This window comes from Nelumbo lutea, chromosome 3 (genome assembly GCF_056320005.1).
Source record: "Nelumbo lutea isolate HS-2025 chromosome 3, American lotus-T2T, whole genome shotgun sequence".
Taxonomy (NCBI): Eukaryota; Viridiplantae; Streptophyta; class Magnoliopsida; order Proteales; family Nelumbonaceae; genus Nelumbo; species Nelumbo lutea.
The window spans coordinates 28,502,433-28,527,344 of record NC_142686.1 but is presented as its reverse complement, the minus strand read 5'-3'; the positions used below and the strand labels follow the sequence as shown (position 1 = coordinate 28,527,344).

General features: G+C 37.2%; 1 protein-coding gene and 1 non-coding gene across 2 annotated transcripts; both read left to right on the top strand.

Annotated features, from left to right (window-relative positions):
- Positions 1–2,139: 2,139 nt before the first annotated feature.
- Positions 2,140–21,407, top strand: EBS5 (HCP-like superfamily protein). The gene is made up of 6 exons (XM_088974827.1): positions 2,140–2,765; positions 2,851–3,342; positions 16,437–16,652; positions 17,584–17,907; positions 19,049–19,291; positions 20,839–21,407. The coding sequence occupies exons 1-6, from the start codon at positions 2,181–2,183 to the stop codon at positions 21,061–21,063; spliced, it is 2,085 nt and encodes a 694-aa protein (XP_088830953.1). The 5' UTR covers positions 2,140–2,180; the 3' UTR covers positions 21,064–21,407.
- On the top strand, positions 4,523–4,622 carry LOC148863883 (U6 spliceosomal RNA). Its single transcript, XR_016112041.1, has one exon. It is a non-coding gene; the product is annotated as a U6 spliceosomal RNA (small nuclear RNA).
- Positions 21,408–24,912: the final 3,505 nt, after the last annotated feature.

Sequence of the window (24,912 nt, the reverse complement as noted above, 5' to 3'; positions counted from 1 at the left end):
ATTTGCCTTGTAGAAGATCGCCCAGGAGGTAGCCATGGACGAGAGCCGGAGAAGACAACCCATAACAAGAGATTTCACGTGACAAAAAACTTCATGTGCGGATACTTCATCCTACTAAAAGAGATTTTCGCACGCGAAATAAAAATTCACATGTGGATCTTAGGAAAAGCCACATCTTCTTAATAAAGAACCTTCCTGCCTTAGTATATATAATAAATGGGTAAATTGTTGAAATCTCCATTGAAAATTTTGATTGATGCTGAAACCTCCCTTGAAGTTTGGTAGTTTGGTAATTGCAATCGCCTCCCTTGAACTTTTCATTATAGTTGTGAGTAGACCCCTTTGTTAGAATCTAAAAAAAAAATCATGAAAATGTCCAAAATATCCATGCAGTTACTTTTGACCAAAATTCTTATTTTTTCAAAATTTTTCTTCATATGAATCACTAGCCCAAACCCTTCCAATCTCTTTTATGAAGTTGATTTTTTTTTTTTTAATTTTTCCTTTATATCAATTGCTCAAAATGTAAAGATGTAACTTTAAAGTTTTTATTGTTTTCTTGTGTAGAAACTAGCCTCAATAGTAACTACATGGATATTTTGGACATTTTTGTGTCTCTTGTTAGAAGATTCTAACAAAGGGGATGTATTTACAACTGTGTTAGAATGTTCAACAGAGGTGATTGCAATTACCAAACTTCGGAGGTTTCGACAATTTACCCTAATTGAATTAATGTACTCAAATACTATATAATTGAGGCAAGGCTTTGTTTTTATAGTATACTAGTGGGGACCCTTCTATGCATGGGAAAATCCTTTTTTTTTTTAATTATTAGTTTATTAAATAAATTATTAAATTGACAATTAAAAAGATAATTCATTTTGTTAATACATTGAAAATTATTGAATATATTTCCAAACAATAAATTAACAATTTGCAAAATAGCAAAATTTATTACGCAATTTTATTGAAAATTAGTGAAAATTATTAAATATTTTTCCAACCAAATAATTGACAAAAAATCATTTCAACCCGAAAAACTCGGGTTGGGTTGGGTTGGGTTGATGCTCGGGTTAGGGTTAGGGTTAAAATTCATGAACCCGACTTTATTTCGAGTCGGGTTAGGGTTGACCCCTTGGGCAACCCGACCTAACCCGAATCCGACTCTATAGTATATGTCATATATAAATATATGTTATATATTATATATCATACATTGATTTTTTTTAGATTTACGATAGTTGTATAGCCCTCACTACATGCTATCATGCCTTTTTTTTTTTAAAGATAATCACTTTACTTAATCCTAAATGAAAAGACTAAAACCTTAATAACATATTTTATGTTTTTTGAATGTTTTATTCATCATCTCCTCTCTAATGTTTGGCACCTATAAAAGATCTATCATAAGTCATAATTCATAGTAAATTATAGTCATTTTAAACACTTATTTTTATGATTTTGTACTAAAAAAATCAATAAACAAATACTAATAAAAGTGTGTTAAGATTTGAGATTAAATAGTTTTATGAGATTTTAAGGGATGGGAAGGAGGTTGGATTGGGCCCAACTCAATTTCCAGTTGGATTAGAGTTGAACGAATTTAGTTTGAATTAGGATTAAGGTTGATAGATGATATTGAAAGTCGGATTGAGTTAAGGTTAGGATTGAAGATTTAAAACTTAGAATTGAAATAGGATTGACATCAACCCGACCTAACCCGGCTCGACTTGCAGCCCTGATAAATAAGTGTACAAAAGCAATGTTAGAAGAGACGTCAGATTTTACCATTACAAATTCTTCCCCGAATTTGAATTCGCACCTTAATCCAAATGTTAATTTTGTCGACGTCGATTTGTTCGCCACGCCATTCCAATATGACCTGTGTCTGTACATTGCAGACATCATGGATCCCAGTCTTATAGTTACGGTGGATACTCGTGGTTGGATGTGCGGACACAGATGAAGATGGAACAGTGTTGAAATAGTTTTTGTTGTGAGCCCATCCCATCTCGCTTTTGTCACGGGCCGTGGTGCTAGCACTATACTCTGTGGGTCCCGACGAAGCAACGTGTCAAAAACCTATTGAACTTGACACGACAGCAACCTCTCCACTCCTCCGCTTTGTCAACTCGAACCAAACCTTCAAATACTTCTGTTCGGTCCGAAAGTCGGACTCTATGGGGAGTCTGAAACAAGTATACCAGAAAGAGAAATTGGAGATGCGTCGCCACAAATTCAATCCCTACTTACTTCTTTTCGCTCTCCTTTCCTTCTCTCTCCTTCCTCTCCATGCCATAGCGCGCCCTTTCGTTCTGGTCCTTACCAAAGACGACCTCATCGACAACCCTTCTCCCTCCGACGACGACTCCTCTGCCGGCGACTCTGAGTGGGATGAGTTCAGCGACTCGGATAACAACTCCGAGGAAGAGCTTGATCCCGGCTCATGGCGCCCGATCTTCGAGCCGGACGTCGACGTCCCGCCGAAAACCGAAGAGGAGGAGATTTATTACTCCGGCGTCCGGAAGATGATCTCCGCCGCTACTTCTGGCGATCCTAGAGCGATGGAGGAAGCCGCTTCATTGATCGAGTCAGCTGCGGTGGCCGGGTTCCCTCATGCCCAGTCCGCTCTAGGTTTTCTGTTCGGGACCGGGCAATTGAGAGAGCAGACCGGTGCCAAGGCTTTCCTGTATCATCACTTTGCCGCCGAAGGCGGCAATATGCAGTCCAAGATGGCCCTCGCGTATAATTACTTCCGACAAGATGTATGAGAACCTTACGATTACTTATTTCAACCTAATTCATCTTTGTTGGGTCAATTTGATTAGGGCTGTTCTTATTTGGTTGCAGATGTATGAGAAAGCTGTTAAGCTTTACGCCGAATTGGCAGAAGCAGCAGTGTCGAGTTTCTTGATTTCGAAGGATTCGCCGGTAATTGAGCCTATTAGGTTGCATAATGGAGCAGAAGAGAATAAGGAAGCTTTGCGGAAGTCGCGAGGAGAGGAGGATGAAGATTTCCAGATTACGGAGTATCAGGCGCAAAAGGGGAATGCCGGGGCAATGTACAAACTTGGAATGATTTATTATTTTGGATTGAGAGGGGTGAGACGTGATCACGGGAAAGCGTTGTCGTGGTTTCTGAAGGCTGTGGAGAAGGGAGAGCCGAGGTCGATGGAACTTCTTGGTGAGATATACGCGAGGGGAGCAGGGGTTGAGAGGAATTACACCAAGGCGCTCGAGTGGCTTACTCTTGCATCTAAGCAACAACATTTTTCTGCTTATAATGGGATGGGGTATTTGTATGTCAAAGGCTATGGAGTGGAAAAGAAGAACTTCACTAAGGTCAGTTCTTATTGGGGTGTTTGTATTCCGCACGCTTTCTTCAGCTTTCAGACTGTAGTCTAATTTTGTCTGCCATTGTTTGTTTGAAGGCTGCATGTTTTCCCCTTCATTTAATTCCCTCTCCTTCCAAATTCTTTTGCTTACATATTCTGCTTTACCATGGCTATTTGACTGGTATTAGCTGCTCTTATAGAGCTGAAAAGCAGATTATAGGTGTAATGCCGTGGTACATAAGGTTACTAATATTCTAGACAGTCCATGGAGCCATAAATTTTACCATGTTAGTGCTAAATTCTAAAGCTTTTTCACTGGCCATAGAATACAATAAATTCTTTGTGCAGTGAAATAATGTTCTAAGAGTTTCTTTGAAAACTCATTGTATACTCTCAGCAGATTATTGCATTGCTTTTTTACTTGTTCCACAAATTTGTGAATGGGATTGCCCTGTCTTGATTGTCTAAGGCTAATGATCAACCATTTGACATAAGTTGAATAAAAATGTGAATCCCACTTTTCCCCAGGACATTGAAACAACAAGGCAAGATTGTCTGATATGCCCCTTTGGAAAGAATACATGAAATTTGATGGTTCTTCTGGGGCGAACTCCATGGGAGGAGTCATCAGAGATATTACTGACAATACTGTGCTGAGCGATTCCAGGGACCAGGCTGCGGGGTGGGGGTGGGGGATGGATTGTCAATGACCTTTCTGACTGCTCCAAGATGAGCTTGTTGTTTCTCTTCCAAGGGATTGCACAGGTTTGTCATGAGGTTGTGACTTGGGAGGGGTTAGTGGTGGAGGGATATTGTAGATTGGTAATTGGTTGGAAGTCTTCAAGCAATGAAGGTCTATAGGAACTTCCTCATGATATTCTAGAAGCAAAGCCATTGATCTCCCAACCTGACATTTCTTCTAGGTGGGTCCCTGGAGTCAATCTTGCTGAATCTAGGAAGAGAAGGTGTCAGCAGAGATAGTTTACAATGGTTCATTTTGGAGCCAATATTTATGCTGTATTCCATTCCTTTGTTTGGTGATTCACAAGAGTATTAGAGCCAATTGTAGGGGCTTATCTTTTTGCTTGTATTAGCATTGTTACTCTCTTTATTTGATTACTGGAGCTCCTTGACATTGTCAATGATTAATAGGAAAAAAAAAAGGAAATGCATGAAACATTCAGTAGGTTTCATGATCTCTTTGGAAACATCTAATAAAATTGGAATGATACAAAGAAGATTAGCATGATCCCTACTCAAGGTTTGCAACAAGGATATACTATCTTGCCTCCGCCCTTTGTTTTGGTGGTGGAAACATTCAGTAGGTTTGTTCTAAAAGGGGAGAGCTGGGTCTGATTGGAGGGTTTTGGGTTGAGGTATGCTGGCAATGTTTTTGTTTTTATTTATACGTCTATTAAACAAGGTCTGAATTTGAGGCCAGCTCCTAAGGGTTTTGAGTTGTTCTCAAATCTGAAGCTAAACTTAAATAAAAGCATGATGATTGTAGTCAGGACATCGATTCAAGCCTACTTGAACAGTGTGCTGCTGCTTTGGACTGTCACATAGGTAATTTTCCACTTACATATCTTGGTATTTTTCCTACTAGAGTGATGGCATTGGCTGTCTCCACTAAGCAGCAGTTGGTTGTCAAAAAGATTAGAAAAGTATATGGCTGGTCGAAAAGGCAGATGTTTATCTTGGGAGGAAGAATTAAGTTGATCAAGAGTGCTCTTTGCCTATTTATTAGTTGTCCTTATTGATGATACCAGCATTTGTAGCTAATAATATTCAGAAAATCCAAAGGGACTTTTGTATGGGATGGAGAGGAGAGAAAGAAGATATTTCATTAAGTGGAAGTGGGTGTCTACCAGAAAGGCATGAGAAGAATTAGAATAATGAACAAGGCATTGTTTTTTTTTTTTTTGATGAATAAGGCATTGTTAGGAACAATGTTTTTGAACTGTCATTGACCCGGATTATTGGACCGTTCGGCCCGGGAACTGTCCAGGAAACCGCTTCTATTTTACCCTAAACCCGGTCCCTGGCCAAAAGCCATTGAATTGGCGGTTGAACCATCGACCCGTTCAACGGTTTTTGGCCGTTTTTTATTTTTATTATTTGGGCAAATTTCTTAAACTACCCTTATGGTTTAGCTAATTGACTAACTCTACCTTGACTGTTTACATAGTCTTAAAGTACCCCTAAGTTTTCTGACAATTGTCTAAAACTTCCCCTACCATTAACTTATGACATCACGTGACTAATATATTTTCCAAAAATTCCTAAAATACCCTTTCTAACAAATTGTCTAATTCCGCTCCATCTCCATCTCCATCTCCGTCTCTGTCTTCGTCTCCTGCATCATTCCAGTCACCCCAAGTTGTACTGTTTACCTGAATGGAGGACAATAAAGGGGAGAAGGCCAAGAAAGGAGAGGTGATGGTTTCCATCTGGTTCAGCACTCGGGCTGATGAAGCATATGCATATGCAGAGGCGTGCATTATCCATTTTGGTAGTTGTGCTTTGAAGCACACCCAGGTTTAGGAGCAGTTCCTCTGAAAGAGCTACTGCAATGGTGGTCCTAGAATTAGCTGCACTATGGGCAGAGAAAAAATATTACCAAATTGAACACAATGCATGAAATCACTGAAATTACCAAACTGAAAAGCAAAAATATTGGTTTAAACAAGAAGTGGAATGAAGATCCTCAGTTGGAATGTGAGGGGAATTAGGAGTGCAAGGAAAAGAGCGACGATAAAAGAGGTAATAAAACGGTTTGACCCAGACATTGTGCTGTTGCAAGAGTCTAAGAGAATGGAATTTAATAACAATTGGGTACGGAGTGTTTGGAAAGCTAGGGGGATCAATTGGGTGGCTGCTCCCTCTTGGGGTGCATCCGGGGGGATTGTTACAATGTGGAAGAGGGATGTGGTTGAAGGCCCGGGGGAGTTGATCGGAAAGTTCTTGGTTTCCGTGAAGTTTAAGCAGCTTGAGGGTGATTTTATGTGGGTTCTCACAAATGTTTACATACCGAATGACTACAAAAAGAGAAAGGAGTTGTGGGAGGAATTGGTGGATGTTAGAGGGTTGTGGGATGGGCCCTGGTGCATGGGTGGGGACTTCAGTGTGATTAGATTCTCGGAGGAATCCAATAAAGTTAACCAGAGAGTGACAAAAAGCACGAGGAAGTTTAACAACTTTGTGAATGACTTTGAGCTTAAAGAGATCCCCCTAGCTCATAAGACATTTACTTGGTCAAATCTCCAATCTAGACCCATTTGTTCTAAATTGGATAGATTCCTGTTCTCTCTGGATTGGGAAGTCCATTGGGGAACCTTGGCTTCTAGAGCTCTTCCAAGGGTGACATCCGATCATTGGCCCATAGTGTTATGTAAGGAGGAAAGAAGGCGTGGAGGTCCTACCCCCTTTAGATTTGAAAATATGTGGTTACTCCACCCAGGGTTTAACAGCAAAGTGAGGGAGTGGTGGTTTGAGTGTATCCCATTGGTGGAATGGGAGGGGATGAAATTCCATAAGAAACTTCAATTTTTGAAAGAAAAAATCAAGGAGTGGAATTTGGTGGAGTTTGGGAGGATAGAAAAAATAAAGGGAGATCTGCTGGATAAGATTGAAAGCCTTGACTCTAAAGAAGAAAGGGGAGAACTTGGAGAGGAAGACATTGAGCTCAGGAGAGATTTAAGAAGACAGTTAGAGGATTGCCTGCACAAGGAGGAAATTAGATGGAGGCAAAAATCTCGATGTAAATGGGTGCAAAAGGGGGACAAAAACACTAGGTTTTTCCACTCTCTAGCAGAAGGTAGGAGAAGGAAGAACCTGATATCCAAATTGGTAGTAGATGGAGTTGAGCTAGTGCATCAAGAGGAGATTGTCGGGGCTTGTGTGGAGCACTTCAAATCTATCCTAAGAAGGCCTATGTGTAGAAGGGTGTGGGTAGAAGGTTTGGACTGGCCAGATGTAGGGGTGGAGAACAGGAGAAGGTTGGAGAGAAGCTTTAGTTTAGAAGAGATCAAGGAGGCTGTATTTTCTATGGATAGAACAAAAGCCCCGGGGCTGGATGGGTTCACTATGGGTTTTTATCAGGACTGTTGGGACATTTTGAAAGATGATCTTTGCAGGTATTTGAGGAGTTTTATCGGAGAGGATTTGTCAATCCGGGTGTGAATTCCACATTTATAGCCTTAATTCCAAAAAAGAAAGATGCTTCCCACCCGAAGGATTTTAGGCCAATTAGCTTGGTTAATAGCTTGTATAAGATCATTGCAAAAGTGTTGTCTTTAAGGCTGAAGAAGGTTTTGCTAGATATTGTTGCACACTACCAAGGAGCTTTTGTGAATGGAAGACAAATCACTGATAAGATTTTAATTGCTAATGAGAGTGTGGAGAACTTTAAGAGGGATAAGAAGAAGGGAGTGGTTTGTAAGTTGGACTTGGAAAAGGCTTATGACTTGGTGGATTGGGAATTTTTTATGAAAGTTTTGACTAAATTCGGGTTCGGGGCTAGATGGTGTAAGTGGATCATAGGTTGTGTCTGGAATTGTTATTACTCAGTGCTAGTGAATGGGGCAATGGTAGACTTCTTTCCAGCCAGTAGGGGTATAAGACAAGGAGACCCCCTTTCTCCTTTCTTGTTCATTCTAATTGCGGGGGTTTTGGGTAAATTGATTCACAGAGCAAATTCTAGGGGGCTCATTAGAGGCTGGAGAGTTGGGAGGGCGGAAACCCCTCTTACTCACTTGTAGTTTGCTGACGACACGATTCTGTTTTGTGAAGGCGGTAATGTGAGCTTTATTAGGAATTTGAAGTTGGTAATACAACTGTTTGAGCAAATATCCAACTTGAAAGTTAACCTTGGGAAAAGTTGTGTTGTGGGGGTGAATTTTGAGGAGGGAGAGATCAGGGAGAGTGCTGAAATATTGGGGTGTGAAGTCTCGGGTTGGCCTTTGAACTACTTAGGGTTGCCTTTAGGGGATAGTCCCATGAGAGAGAGCTTTTGGAACCCAGTGGTGGAAAGGTTCGAAAAAAGACTGGTGTCATGGAAAAAGAACTACCTTTCTCTTGGTGGGAGAATTACTCTAATTAAGGCCACGCTTGCTAATCTACCTATCTTTTTCCTGTTGGTGTTTAAAAATCCCAGTGAAGGTTGCTAATAGATTGGAGAAGTTAATGAGAGATTTCCTGTGGGAACCGGGAGAGGAAAAGAGGGATCATAGAGTGAGCTGGGAGATAGGTTGTAGGAGTAAGACATATGGTGGCTTGGGGCTTGGGAATATTAGGAGAAGGAATATGACTCTGTTGGGAAAGTGGTTGTGGAGATTCCCAGTGGAGAAGGAGAAGCTTTGGGCTAGAATAGTGGCAAGTATTCATGGGCTAGAGCATAATGGATGGGACGCTAGAATAAGAGCTAGGACCACATGCAATTCTCTTTGGAAAGCCATTCATGACCTACTTCCAGTTTTCTCCCCTAATATCAGGTATGATTTGAATTCTGGTAACTCCATAAAATTTTGGGAACAAACATGGGTGGGGGCGCCCCTCTAAAGGATCAGTTTCCTTCTTTGTTTGCTCTTTCTAATTTGAAAAATGAGCCAATCTCGTCTTTTACCACCCCGTCCTCTTCCATTTCTGGGATTGGGTGGAACTTGGGTCTAAGAAGGGATTTGAGGGACTCAGACTTTGACACTATTTTGAGCCTTATTGCAATTCTTGATAATGTTGTCTTAGACCCCACTAGGGCAGACTCTAGAATTTGGACACCTTCTCCCAATAGCATTTTTACTTGTGCTTCTTTCTTCAAAGTCTTAAGTCAGTCCACTAGTCCTACCTTCCCTCCTTTTCCTGTTGATGAGGTTTGGTGCAGAGCAAAACCTCCTAGGGTTGTTAGTTTTTGTTGGGAAGCCTATCTGGGAAGAATCAACATTGGTGATTTACTCCAAAAGAAGAGACCCAATACTTGTTTGTCACCTCAGTGGTGTGTTCTCTGTAAAGCGGATGGGGAGACTGGTTTTCACCTACTGGTGTCTTGCCATTTTGTGAGGTCATTTTGGGAATGGGTTTTGTCCCTATTTGATTGTTGCTGGAACCCCCCATCAGACTTGCAAGGCCTTTTTTCCCCTTCTTTTTTCAGGTGGCGGATAAAAAGGGGAAGGACAATGTGGAGAGGACTAAGGGTTGCGGTATGTTGGACACTTTGGGAAGAAAGAAACTCCAGGATATTCTCAAAAGCTCAGAGAGGAGTAGCAGATCTGAGGGCTATCATTCATATTAGGGTGGTACAATGGCTGAAATCTTTGGAGCTTTTCACAGATTACATTGTGGATGACATGTTGAGGAAGTGGGGTGAAATTGCAAGTTGCACACAAACTAAGTCAGTAATGAGTGTGGCTTGGACCCCTCCACCTAGTGGATTCGTGAGACTAAACTTTGATGGGTGCAGCAGGGGAAATCCGGGACAATCGGGGATTGGGGGTGTTTTTAGGGATGGAAATGGGGTCTTTTCTACCATGTTCTCAGGCCCAATTGGAGTGGGTGACTCCCTTAGAGCTGAGATCTTTGCAGTTATGGAAGGAGTTCAAAAAGCTAAGGAGTTGAACATCAGGAAACTCTTAATTGAAGGGGATTCAGAGGTGGTGATAGGGTGGCTGTTTAAAGATCACAATGGCTTATGGAAGTACAATAATGAGAGGAGGAAATTCAAGTGGCTGGTGCGGGAGATGGAAGTTAAGATACGTTGGGTTAAAAGATCGGCTAATTCCCTAGCTGACGGTTTAGCTAAACAAGGGGTAGAAAGGGATTAACTTTTTTGGGCCAAGTTGTACCTTTAGTGTGTTTTCTTTCTTTTCTCTTTCTTTTTTCCTTTTCTTTAGTTTCTTTGTTGCTCTTGGAAGATAAGCGTGTTTGTCTTCCTTTTGTAAATCTTCTATTGATGAATTAATGAAAGTGTTATTGATAAAAAAAAAAATTGGCGAACTGGATCTGGATCCGATGGATCATCTCAAGGAAAATAGCGCCCTTGATCTTGCCAAGAAAAACAGAGTTTTTGCTCAGATGATAGATAGGTGGAAGCAGATGGGATGTGAAGAGAAAAAGGCAGCAATTCATGCAAAAATGAAAAGAGTGAACCAACTCCCTACAAACAACAGTTATGCAATGCATCACTCAAGGGTTCTTAACAAAGTGTTGCAACTTACATCAAGTTGTTGGCTGATGAAAAGTCTCTAGGGCCTGATGGTCTTACAAATCTCTTCTACATTAAATTCTGGGACGTTGTGAGACAGGATATATTGAATGTTTTCCAGGACTTTTTTGAGAGGGGTTCATTGCAGATAAGTCTGAACACTACCTTTATAACCCTCATTCCAAAGATTGAAGGTGCTATGAATATTAAGGATTTTAGGCCAATAAGTTTGTTGCATAGCTTCTATAAAATCCTAGCTAAAGTCCTTGCTGAAAGATTGAAAATAGTTCTTGGTAGGGTTATCCCAAATAACCAAAGCGCTTTTATTCCGGGTAGACAGATGCTAGATTCAATTCTTATTGCCAATGAGCTCATTCATTCCACGAAAAAAGAATATTCTCCGGGTTTGATTTGTAAACTTGATATTGAGAAGGTCTACGATCATGTTAACTGGAGATGTGTAGACCTTGTGCTTCTTTGTATGAATTTTGGGCAAAAATAGAGAAATTGGATGAAAGTATGTATCACTTCTCCAAAGTTCTCAGTCTTGGTAAACGGACAGTCTGCAGGTTTCTTTGATAGTTCTAGGGGTCTTAGGCAAGGAGACTCTCTATCTCCTCTTTTATTTATATGTGTAAAGGAGATCCTCACTCTGTTCTGTAAGAAGGCTACTGAGTCAGGGGATTGGAAAGGTTTTGCAATGGTGCCACGAGGAGAGAAGGTGAACATTCTTCAATTTGTAGATGATACAATATGTTTTGTGGATTCTTCCCCCACTTAGGTGGAGCTAATTCTTGGGATTCCCTCTTGGTTTGAAGTGATTACAGATTTGAAAGTTAATTGGAATAAGAGCCAAGTTATCCCAGTTGGACATATTTTCGATTTAGCTGAGTGTGCTGGTATTCTGGCTTGTCAGATTGAATCTCTCCTTGTCAAACATTTGGGACTCCTGCTCGGGGTGAGTAGTGGTTCCTCCGCTGTCCACTATTTTGGACCCAATTATTGAGAGATTGGAAAGGAAGTTGGCTTCTTGGAAGGCAAAATACCTTTCTTTTGGGGGGAGGGTGGCTCTGATTAAGAGAGTACTCTCTCCAATTTGCCTACCTACTTCCTGTCTCTTTTATCTATTCCTAAGAAGGTGGCAAATCAGATTGAAAAGCTTCAACGGAATTTCCTTTGGAGAGGCTGGGAGGAGGAGAAAAAAGCGCACTTGGTGAGTTGGGAACAAGTCTGTCTCCCCAAATCTGATGGGGGGTTAGGTATAAGGAAGCTGAAATATTTTAACTATGCCCTCCTATGTAAATGGATTTGGAGATTTGCTGTAGAATCTGATGCTTGGTGGAGATCTCTCATAGCTAGCAAATATGGTGTGAGCTGGGGAAATTGGAGATCTAGGGACCCCCCTCCTAACTGGGGTAACTCTCTGTGGAAGGGGATAATGAAGCACTTTCCAGAGTTGGCCAGGGGGATCGCAGTCAGGGCTGGTAATGGTAATATGATCAAATTCTGGAAGGACCCTTGGTGCCTAGATGTTCCTCTTGCTGAGTCCTTCCCTCTCATCTTCCAGTGTGCTTCAGACCACGAGGCCTCAGTTGCTGAGTGCTATAGTATTTCTGGTGGTTCTGTTCCTTGGACTCCCTCTTTCCGAAGAAATCTCTTTGATTGGGAGGTGGATGAGGTAGTGAATCTTTTGACCTGTCTCCAGCATCAAGAGATGGGTGTTCCTGATTTGGCGGCTAGGCTTGGTAGGATGGGTGTTCCTGATTTCCCAGTTCAGCAAGTGTGGAATCCTATCAGTCCGACTAAAGCCAGTTTCCTTGTTTGGACTATGGCTCTTAACAAATGCCTTTCCAAGGAGAACCTTGTAAGCAGGGGAATTCAGATTTTAGACCAGTCTTGCAGCTTATGTGGGTGCAGTGCTGAATCTACTGATCATCTGTGTTTACACTGCCTGTTCTCGGCTCAGTTGTGGAACCACCTCCTCAAGTCCTTGAAGGTTTGTTGGGTGATGCCGAGTTCGGTAAAAGAGCTGTTATGCTGCTGGCATATTGTGGGCTGGAGCAAGAAAAATAAGATTTTATGGGAAGTGATTCCAAGTGCTGTAATGTGGTGTATCCGCACCGAGAGGAATAGAAGGGTGTTCAGCAACAAGTTTCTAAGTCTGGAGGGCCTAACCCAGAAGTTAGTGGGCAAACTGATTTCTTGATTGTCTGCGGCGGCAGATTTTAGAAACTGTAATGTATCAGATGTACTTTTTTCCTTGTCTTGACGGCTTGTGTAATCGCTGTTTAGATCAGTCAGCCTGTTTTGGGACTGATCTCAGCCTCCAGTGTGTATTTCATTCTCAATAAATATTACTTTACCTTTTCCAAAAAAAAAAAAACTTCAATTCAAAGGACCCAATCATAGGATGAAGAGTTAGAACTGCTATTTGCTGGGATATCCCTGTGAAGAATCATTCAACTTGAAGGGCACTGATATTCAAAATGTAGCTTCCATATTAACTATGGAAAAGGATGGAGGCAAAACCTTGTAGCATATACTCAGCAATGACAAAAATCAACAGAGAAGGAAATGCCGAACCCACAGAGGGTTAGTTCCACATTTCCACCAAGTTTATTCTCCAGATTTAACATACTCATCGGAAAAGGGGATCGGAGTAGACTTCACCAAGCTATAATTTGGAAAATAAAGAATTAGCAGGATTCTAACATACCTTTATTAACCAATATTGATCCTGGGCGGAGACTAGAGATTCTCATGAGCTTGTATGATACTCTTTTCAATGCCATCAACGATGACATCAAATGATTGATGCACAAATCCAAGGGATATTACAATATATACAATTGAAGATAACCTCCAGGTCCAGCATGAGTGTGAATACCACTAATGGCAACATTCTGTTTATTATATAGATCTCCATAAAGAGAGTTCAAAAAATCAGACAGAACTCTACCTACTGTTTCGAAAACCAGACAAGGTGGAGATGAGTGGAAAGTAGGCAAAACCTTAAAGTACTCTGGTTTGGTCCTCTGACGAGGTGGATATGTGGGGAGATAGGGGTAGATTTTTTCCCAGTATTGCTTCTGTACCTGAAGCGGACCTGTGCCAACTGGCTCTCAAACTTGTCATTGTTGCCTGCTGCAGTTGCTGATGCATAGCAAAGGCCATTGCTGGAAGCGGCATCAGATCATTTGTCGAGGTTACGGAGATGGAGACGGAGCAGCGATCTGCTTTCTTGTCTTCCTGAAATTTTTCATCAAATGGGTTTTATTTTGAAATTTTGAGGAATAATAAAGGGCAAATTCAATATTTCATTTTTTCCATTAGTACTTAACAATGATGTCAATTGTCAGAAAATTTAGGGGTACTTTAAGATAACATGTTAACAGTAAGGGTAGAGTTAGTCAATTAGCTAAACCATAAGGGTAGTTTAAGAAAAGTGCCCTTATTATTATTTTTTGTCAGAACGGGCCGTCTATTCGAACCGGATGGTCAAACCATTGACCCGGAAACCGGTGGCCAGAATGGTTCCGGTTTCAGGATGGTTTTTAAAACATTGGTTAGGAAAGTGGTTATGGAGGTCTGGGGTGGAGGAAGATGTGTTATAGAGGAGGGTCATTAAATAAATAATTAGATATGGAGTTGTTCAATTTGAACAGGGTTCAAGATTGATGTCAGCTACATATGGATATTGTCTTTGGATATAAAATAATGGAATTTCGTTATTTTTGGGTAGTGTTAATGAATTATGTGATGTTATCTATCAAAAATAATGAAATTTCATCAATACTTTTCAAGGTGCACAAAGTTTAAAGTGGGAGAGGGTATAGGATGTGTTTTTGGGAAGATGTATAGTGTGGGACTGGAAAATTTATGAACTGTTGCCAGGATTACATCAGCAAAGTGAGAAGGATATCAGAGAGAGAGAGAGAGAGGGAATCAATGTTGTCACAGATGCTACATGGTGGAAGGAGTTTTCTAGGAGTGTGTTAACAGTGAAATCCTTTTATGCCTCTATGATTATGTGTGAGGAAATCCTTTTATGCTAAGGGTGTGTTAACAGTGAAACTGAGACATCAGATGTGTGTGGGGGAATCCCTGTTTTGCCAACAGTTTCCATTGTCTAATGTGTGGGGATTTCTAGGAATCTGTTTTAACTTATTCATCAGATATAGACTAGCATAATTTCTGTGGAAGTCCTTTGTTTTACAACTTAGAAAACCAAAGCATGTCCCAATTGATCTAAAGGATTTTTCCCCAAGTGACCTGCAATATCAAGTAGCAAGAGAAAATTTTTTCTGGAGTTCAATTCCATTTGCAACATGCTGGGGTAATTGGGGAGAAAGAAATATAAGAATTTTGAAGGATAAAAGATATATAAAGAGAATTGTGACTGTTATTGGATCTTTAGTTCAGTTGCTTGTGCATCCTGAATTTAAAGATCCATATCATTCATATTTTGTGTCCGAGGCTTGGTGAATATTGGAAGTTGACATGAAATAATGGTGTGAATATGTATCTGGTGTTTGTTGAGGTTATCAACATAAGATTGATGTGGTCCAAGTTGGTTGTCAGCAGGTCAGGTTATAATTGTGTTGCTTACTTCTATTTTCTTATTTAATAAAATTGTATTTTGCTTTATTATCAAAAAATGCTATGCACTTAATTGCAGGAACAAATGGCCCAATAACATCAACTAAGGTGAAAATTTTGACTTGTTTGGAGAATATTATCTCCTGCTTCATTTTCTGAAGTTGTAACTTTGCCTTTTTCTTACTTGTCCTCATAAGTGAAAATTTGAAGATTGGGTGAAAGCATGATATAACTTCTAGGAATTGGTCAACATCCAAGTGGTTCATGACCCTGTAATGATGTATTTCCTATATTTTTTTTATCAGTAAAACTTTGATTATATTAATAATATGTGAAAAAACAGTACAATTTTGATTTGCTGACCATGATATAAGACCTAAAATTAACACTGTACAAAGATTCCCAGAACAATTGGTCCCTTTCTGCCCCTTGTTAATATAATCAAAGTTTTACCGATAAAAAAAAATATAGGAAATACATCATTACAGTTAGCAAGAGAATCAGCTAACCCATTTGAATTCAGCACCCAGATCTCTTGCAATCCTTTCTACTTCCCTATAGGCTTTCTTGAGGGTCCAAGGAATATTTCTGTTACGTCTTGCCCAAGAAATGATTACTTTTGAGTCCCCTTCCACCTCCAAGTGACTGAAGCCCAATTGCTTAACTAACCTGAGACTTTGTAGTAAAGCCAACAATTACGCTTTTACGAGGTAGTAGCCACACCAATTGGTCAAGAGAAAGGAGCTAACAATCTGCCCTCTGAATTTCTTATTGCCCCAACAATACCAACCATACCGGGGTTACCCCAAGAGCTTTTATAAAAAATTCAGCTTTACTTTACCGCCTTGTGGTGGTTTCCATTCGATTTCTATTTTGTCTGTCTCTATAAGAGAGTGCTATCTCCTTCCAATCCCTTAGAATATCGGTCACGGAGAAACTATGAAAGCAATCCATACTTTTAATCCACAAAATGACCTTCACTTTTATTGCCTCTATTACCTCCTCCACAATTCTATTTTTGCCATTAAAGATTCTGTTGTTCCTCTCCTCCCAAACCACTCAAATAGTTTTATATAATAAAATTATTACACTGCTTATTTTTCCTTTTTCTTTTGTGGATTGATAACAAAGGATTTTATTATGTGAAGAGGATGGGATTCCTCTAGCTATCTGTTTTGGTATAGGAAGTTCTATATCATTAATCTGTTCTTTATTCATTTTTTGGTGATTGTCTGTTTTGAAGGTTGTGTTACCAGTTTTGTTTCAGCATGACTTCTAGTTAACAAACTACGATCTTTTCATTGCAGGCAAAAGAATACTTTGAGAAGGCTGCTGAAAATGAAGAGCCTGGGGGGCATTACAACCTGGGGGTCTTGTATCTTAAAGGGATCGGAGTAAAAAAAGATGTGAAGGTGGCATGCCGACATTTCTTGATAGCTGCTAATGTTGGTCAGCCAAAGGCATTTTACCAATTGGCAAAAATGTTCCACACGGGTGTAGGTTTTAAGAAGAGTCTTCCTATGGTAAGTTTAAGTTTTCCTTGTGTTCTCAAGCTTTGAGACTATTCATCCTTCATTCAGTGTGTAAGATGCATAATTTTTCAAGGCTAGTTCGTGACTTACCTGTTAATTGTTAAAAGTTATTTCTGCCTGTTCATATTTATGTTAAAGAGAACATAATTATCAATGCAATATTGTAATTCTCCTGTCTATACTATTTGTCTCAGAATAATATTCTCATTTATTAATTGTCATGGAGCATGAAAGCAAGTTTTCTATCTACGAAGTTAAAGCTGAAAATATAACTTTTTCCTGACTCGGGAAGAATCTGAACCTATTCATGCTTAAGTTCATTATGCAACATTTCTTCTTGCCCCCAGTGACTGGTCTTCTTGAAAAAATTGAGTGGGCCGAGATTCTTCATTTCTGATGCCTTTATGGAATTGACATACTTGTTTCTTTGGAAAATAAATATACATGTTTCTGTTGATTTATTAATTATTATGATAATCAAGCTCATTGTGAAGTTTGAATGTTAAAGCAATTTATGAACTGGTCCGCTGCATTTAATTTAAAGGGCTTATGCTAGGACGATCATTACATGCATTAGAAATCAGAAATATATTTATAAAAGGTTCTAATGTTGTCTCCATTTTTCACTTCTCAGTTCACCATTTTCTTGTTCACTTGAGCATCTGCAAGTATAGTCAAGCTAATAATGAACTTTGAATGTTAATGCAATTTATGAATTAGTCCACCGTGTTTTATTTAATGGGCTTATACTCGAACAATCATTGCATGCATTAGAAATCAGAAATATTTCTAAAAAGGTTGTAATGCTTGTCTATATTTTTTATTCTATCACTTTACCATTTTCTTGTTTAGCTTGAATGGTCTTGAGCATCTGCAAGCACGTCTACTTTGTTTATGACTGTCCAGTTTTCTTTGGTTTCAGGCCACTACATTATACAAATTAGTTGCGGAGCGAGGGCCTTGGAATTCCTTATCAAGATGGGCACTAGAGTCGTACTTAAAGGGTGAAGTTGGAAAAGCATTCCTCTTGTACTCCAGAATGGCAGAGCTGGGATATGAGATTGCACAAAGTAATGCTGCATGGATTCTTGAGAAATATGGTGAGCGCAGTATGTGCATGGGAGAATCTGGGTTTTGCACAGATGCAGAAAGGCATCAACGTGCACATTCTTTGTGGTGGCAGGCTTCAGAGCAGGGGAATGAACATGCAGCTCTGCTAATTGGGGATGCATATTATTATGGTCGGGTATGTGTCTCTGGCAATTAGGGCATTGGTAATTCTAGGCCTTAGAAATTAGCTTTTGGAATTGTTGCATCATGCAACTTCTTCTCTGAGTTATTCAATTTCATTTTAGTTGGTACTAGTAGTGTATGACGGTCACCATGATATTCAGTATTTTCAGCGGTAGCATTGAGAATAGAGACAACCTAAAATGGTATTCATCCAAGGGTCTTATTTTTCTGAATTAGACTGTTCCATTCCAGTTACCATCACCTCGGATTTTTTTTTCTATAGTGGATGACCAACCAAACATGGATTTGGGCTATTAGGCTCACTTTTTTTGCTCCATTTGGGTATTTGATGCTTGCCATTGAATTTTGAGTTAATGGTGAGTATCCTTATTTTTGCTGCTGCCATTAATAGATCGGTTGTGCTGTGGTGGGTTTTGTAGGAATGCAAGCAATATCTGATGTAGGAAATTCTATAGTTAATTTCTTTAACAAATCTAAAAAAATGAATGTTTGAATTTTTAACCATTTTTATTTCTAATTTTTTCTATTTTCTGTATATTTTAGTGCATTTCTTTCTAATTAGAGAGATATAGGACGATGTTAAAGATGGAATAAGAATAGGATGACTGGAAGGGCATCCATAGAATTAAGTTTCATAGAAAAAGAATGAAAGAAATGGACTGACTTCATTAGTTGGACATGGTAGAACCCAAGTAGGACAGTTTAGGACATAAGAGTTTGTAATTGTTCCTTTTTTGTGTGGGGAATGATGAAAAGCCTACCTAAGGGCTAAGCATCAATGTTTTAAAAGGCATTAAGCGCCTAAGAGGCATACACCCTGAGGTGTGTATCCAAGTGAGGCATAGGTTGTTCCCAATGTGCTGACCTGTTGAGACAATGCTGAGAGTGTTTTGTTGGTAGCAGATCCCTACCCCTTAGTTGCCTCTTACATTCTGAATTGTGCCCAAGAGTAGTGGAACAGCTTGTGTCACACCTCGTTTTAAAACATTGCTAAGGTTGAAATTTCCAGATATCACTTTATCTATTTGTTTAATTCTAAACTAAAATTGAGAAATTTTTTAAGGGTTGGGACAGATGGAGAGCCTTCCAACTTACATGTCATCCTGATTTTTCTCTCTCTTCCGTCCTTGCAGGGCACCGAGATAGATTATGATCGTGCCGCAGAGGCTTACATGCATGCAAAATCACAAGACAATTCACAGGCCATGTTCAACCTTGGATACATGCATGAGCATGGCAAGGGTCTTCCTTTTGATCTTTATCTTGCTAAGCGTTATTATGATCAGGCCCTTGAGAATGATCCTGCAGCGAAGTTGCCTGTGACATTAGCACTTGCGAGCTTGTGGATAAGGAAAAACTATGCCAACAGTTTCCTGGTTAGGTTCTTTTTCATTTGCTTTCAGTTTTTCTTTCTCTTCCCATCAGCAGATGATGAAATCAATTCTTTGCTTGTTTTAGGCAATATCTTTAATATTTGTGTAAAATTTGGAAAATGTTAATTTGAGGCTTTATATACAATTGGAAGTAGTGGAACCATCTCACATTTTTTATTATCAAATTAAAAAATCTCTCATATTTTGGGACATAGTTTTTTATTGCAATTTAGGTATACCCCATGCAACTGCATCTTTTACTTCTTTGTTTTTTTCATTAATATGAAATTAGAGAGAGAGAGAGAGAGAGAGAGAGAGAGAGAGATGTAGATATGTACAATGTGCCCAGCATCCCTTAAGAATAGGCAGTCCTCATCCCTTACCCATTTACTTTGTTTTTAACATTATCAGATACAAATAAGCCCAGTATTTTTCTGCCCTACTCACCCCTTGCTTGGGTAGGTCATTTGTTGATCGATGGACTATTGACATCCTACCACACCCTCCCACTAGATAGATGCCTAATCCCTGATACCCCTTTCAATTCTTTCCTTTCCACTTTTGATGATTTTTCCTTATTATGAATTTCCTTAGTTTGTCCATCCTTCTCTAGTCGTATTACCTCATAAAAAAGGCACAGTACCCTGGACATTTGCAAACAGGAGTCGCAATTCAACCGTATGATTCTTGTCCCACATTCCTATTGAAAAATTAGTGCTTCACCTAGTGTGTTTCTGCAAGGAAAGGGTCTCTAGCATATCAGTCCAGTCTTTTTACTGGAATGATTCTCTTTTCCTGCATTATAGGTGCTTGTGCAGACTGTCCATCATTTCAACAACCCTTGGTTTTTTCATATAGAGGTTGACTCAACCTAATGGAATATTATCTCCAAAAGAGGCAACCTATTTCCTTTTTCATTTATTTTGAAGGACTGAAAAGCAAAGTAAATAAATAAATAATAAAAGAGGTAAAAGATGGGAATAAAAGCATGAACAGAAAGTTCCAAAAGCTGGCCTCTATTTACACCTAACATTAAGGTGGCCATTGGAAGTCTAACATATTGCCACTTTCCTCGGTGTGTTAGGTTATAGGTGTGATATGCTTAACATCTGAAATTTTTAACAAGTGACTGAATCACCACTTCTCACTTGTCATCGTGCACATAAGTTTTTTCATTTGCTCCTATCTCTGACACCCCTCGTAACCGTATCCAAGGGAAATGAACTCTTACGAGTTAAGATCCAAAATAACAAATTCATGATGATAACCAGATAGGGCTTCAAAGTTCAAACGAACTGTTCTTACGTAACAATAAGTTCTTAATAAGATCTATCACCAACTTATCAGGGTTTCAGACTCCAAATGCTATTTGTCAATGTAAAACCCCCGCTTTGTTATTTGTTCTATTTAATGATCTTTAAAGAAAGCTTGCTTGCACATTTCAGCTTCTTTCATACTTATTTCCCATTTGTAATTGTCTGAGTAGAGATTGTTGAAACCGAATCCATTCATTGAATTCAAGGCTTACATCTTTTGTTCTATGATTTAAGGTTGACTTGATTGATTCACTGCCTGAAGTTTATCCGAAAGTAGGAGCGTGGGCAGAGAATGTGATCCTGGATGAAGGCAATCCCATGATCCTCACTCTGATTGTCTGCCTCATTACGGTCCTCTACCTTCGTGAGCGGCACCGGAGGCAAGATGTGGGTGCTGCACTAGGGGACGTACCCATCCCATTCCAACCCAACGAGCATGATGTACCGCCGGTGAATTAATGAAGCTGCTTTCCAATACGATATGGAAGCTGCAGTCCCAGGTGAAGATGAAAGATCCCAAAAATGTGTACATAGGATGCTTTCATCCCATCTTCTGTTTTGAGTTTCATCGTAGTTGCTTCATTGGTTGAGCACATGCTAGAGGTGATCGAGCCAGGTTGCTGAAGAAATTGAGCCGGGTGTCATCCTATTTCTGCTTTTGAGAGCTTGTAACATTTTAGATATTTGGTATAGACATTTATGTAGGACTGATCAGATGTTCGTGATTAATATATAACATCACCATCATTTATTTAATAATAGAAACAAAAAAAAAACGCATTAATGAGCTGGTTCATGAGAAATTACTCAATCCTATTTATAGAGACATCAACTGTCGATTTTTGTCAGAAGGCATGGTGAAATCATTCCTTATGGGGCTGGGGGGGGGGGGGGGGGACATTTAGGCCCCGTTTGGTTCGTGGGTATAGGGGTCTGTAATCCGAATTATTTTGATTCCAACTGTTTTGGTTGGATGGAATCGGAATTTCTTTCCCATTTCTGCTGGAATGACATTCCCCCATTTGAGGGAATAGTCATTCCCTACCCCTCTATTGTGAAATCTCATTGCCGATTTCAATTCTCATTCTCATTCCTTTATGAACCAAACAAACTATGGGAATGAACCATTTTGGTTTTGATTTCAGAGGATTTTGGTTCCAATTTCGATTGCAAACCAAATGGACCCTTAGAGTTTGATGATGAACAAGGAGCCAAAAATTAACAAATTGATGTCTATCCATTCCAGAAGGAATGGTAATGGGATTCCATTTCTGCCCAACAAACAATTGGAATTGGAATATCATTCCGGTTCTGATTTCTAAATCCCTATTCCCGTGAACCAAATGGGGTTGTAATTCTATATGTAGCTAGAATGGCAATGGTTTTTGTACCTATGGGTGGATAGAGTTTGGCTTTGATCAGGGCAAAGCTTGTTCGAACAGCCTTTACTGTCTTGCACGTTTATGCTTTATTTCATGGGGAGATGTTCCCAATGCAAGGTTACAAAAGGCTGTTAGCAAGGTTCAGTATCGTATCGATACTTAGAAACGCTCAGAAAACTATTTTTTTTTTTCAAATTTTGGTTTTTTGGGAGGCCAAAAACATGTTTTTTATTATCAAAAAAAATTTGGGATTCCAAAACACCTGGAAACAAGCATTTCAGAGTGTATCGTATTGATACTTTAAACCATGGCTGTTAGATTAGTGTGGGCACAACAACACAAGTTTGCCGTGATGAAAGCCGACCTCAGGTGGATATATCTAATATACATATTAAATGAATGGTTTCAGGCCAAAGTCCCCTACAATAAGACATGTGGCCCATCTACATTCAAAGTTTCAGACACCTATTATTCCAAATATTTAAATAAAATGGACATGTGTCATATTTTGATTAGTAGTAGTTCAAGAACAGAGCCCATTAGACATGTGTCAAATTTTGATTAGTGGTATTTCAAGAAAAGAGCCCACTAACATGCAGAGTGGAGCCCACCACCATGCAGAGTTGTGAGAAGTGGGAAGCTCCCACTTTTAATCCTTTAATAAAAAAAGGAAACTATGCTATTAATTACTAAACTAATTAATTAATTCAAGTTATTGCTTACTAATATTAACTACTATTAACTACTTATAATTAATTAATTAATTCCAGCTATTAATTACTAATAATAATTAATTACTGATAATAATTTCTTATAATAAATTCTATTACTTAAATTATTGATAATAATTAATTAGTGAGAATATTGCTCATTATTAATTTGGAAAATAATTTCTTATAATAATTAATGCTAATACTTAATTATTGATAATTTATTATTGACTATTGCTCATTATTAATTCAAAGTGATAATTAATAAATATTTTCATAATGGTAATTAATAATTCAAAAATAATCATTTTATATTTATATTAACTCATATTAATTATTTTGAAAATAAATATTTAATGTTAATTATTTATATTATAATTATTATAATTCATACATTTATATGAAATAATTAATAATATTATATTAATTAATATGATTATATTATTATCATCAATAATTATAATTAATTATTACTAATACTAATGATAATAACTATTACTTCGGAATGTTAATTAACTAATGATAATTAATAAGCATTTTAATAATGTTAATTTTTAATTGGGATATAATCATTCTATATTAATATTAACTCATATTAAATATTTTATAAATATATTATTAGTGTTATGTTTTTACATTATTATTATTACAAGTAATTATAACTAATACTATTATTATTCTCCAATGAATACTTCATTTACTGAAAGTTAAAATATAAAACTTTCAATTATTCAATATTGTTAAAATTAAAGAATTATAAAAGCAAATATTATTTTATTAATTAAATAAAAATCATAATTATAACAAATTAATTACTTAATAAAAATAAAATAATAATAATAATGGTAATAATAATAATACTTTAATATTACTGATTTCAAAACCAATACACACATAATAAGAGTATATTATTAGTTAATAATAATAATATACTTATTAATACTATTGATTTCATAATTATTAATATATTATTATCTATTAATAATACTGGTTATTATTAAAAAAATGTCAATAGAAAAATTTAATTACTTAAAATTATTTGCTGAAATTACCCGTTTTAATATGGATAGATAATTAATAATTAATTTTATTTTTTAAAAATTATTATTTAGTGAATAATTTTAATTACTCTTTGATTTAACGACCTTATTTTTGAATAATTGGTTTTTTATGTTCAATAATTTTTTTTTTGCAAAAATCCAAATAAATTTTCATTTGCAATGCTAACCATTTTATTTTTCTCTTATTCAGTTTTCCAAAAGATAAAAAAATAAATTAACAATATTTACCTATTTTTATCAAATTATGTAGTTCTCAAGTTGTTGTCATTGATGATGACGATGATAATGGGTCAACATTTTGAAAGAGAGAGGTACTAATAATAATTAATGACTTCTAATTAATTAATTTCAGCTATTAATTACTACTAATAATAACTCACTGATAATAATTTCTTATAATAATTATTGGTAGTACTTAATTACTGATAATTTTTCTCATTGTTATTTTGGAATGATAATTAATAATGATTTTCATAATGGTATTTAATAATTTGGAAATAATCATTTTAAATTTATATTAACTCATATTAATTATTTTGAAAATAAATATTTAATGTTAATTACTTATATTATAATTATTATCAGAAATTATAATTCATACATTTATATGAAATAATTAATTATATTATTATTATGAATAATTATAATTAATTATTACTAATAATAATGATTTTTTACAAAAACTAATTACTGATTATAATTACTTACTGATATTTAATTCCTTAATTGTAACAATGATAGTCATTACTTTGAAATGTTAATTAATTAATGATAATTAATAAGTATTTTAATAATGTTAGTTATTAATTGGGATATAATCATTTTATATTTATATTGATTCTTATTAATTATTTTATAAATATATAATTAGTGTTACTTATTTACATTATCATTATTATTATTATTGTTGTTGTTGTTGTTGTTGTTGTTATTATTATTTTTATTATTATAAGTAATCATAATTAATACTATTATTATTCTCCAATAAGTATTTCATTTAGTGAAAGTTAAATTATAAACTTTCAATTATTCATTATTGTTAAACTAAAAGAAATATAAAAGCAATTACTATTTCAGGAATTTATTAAAAATCTTAATTATAATAAATTAATTACTTAATAATAATAATAATAATTTAATATTACTTATTTCAAA

Bases quoted from the DNA above. Each gene is read 5' to 3' on its own strand.
- EBS5 (XM_088974827.1), top strand. From the start codon at position 2,181: ATGGGGAGTCTGAAACAAGTATACCAGAAAGAGAAATTGGAGATGCGT. The intron at 2,766-2,850 runs GTATGAGAACCT...ATTTGGTTGCAG, and splicing joins ATAATTACTTCCGACAAGAT to ATGTATGAGAAAGCTGTTAA. The intron at 17,908-19,048 runs GTATGTGTCTCT...CCGTCCTTGCAG, and splicing joins ATGCATATTATTATGGTCGG to GGCACCGAGATAGATTATGA.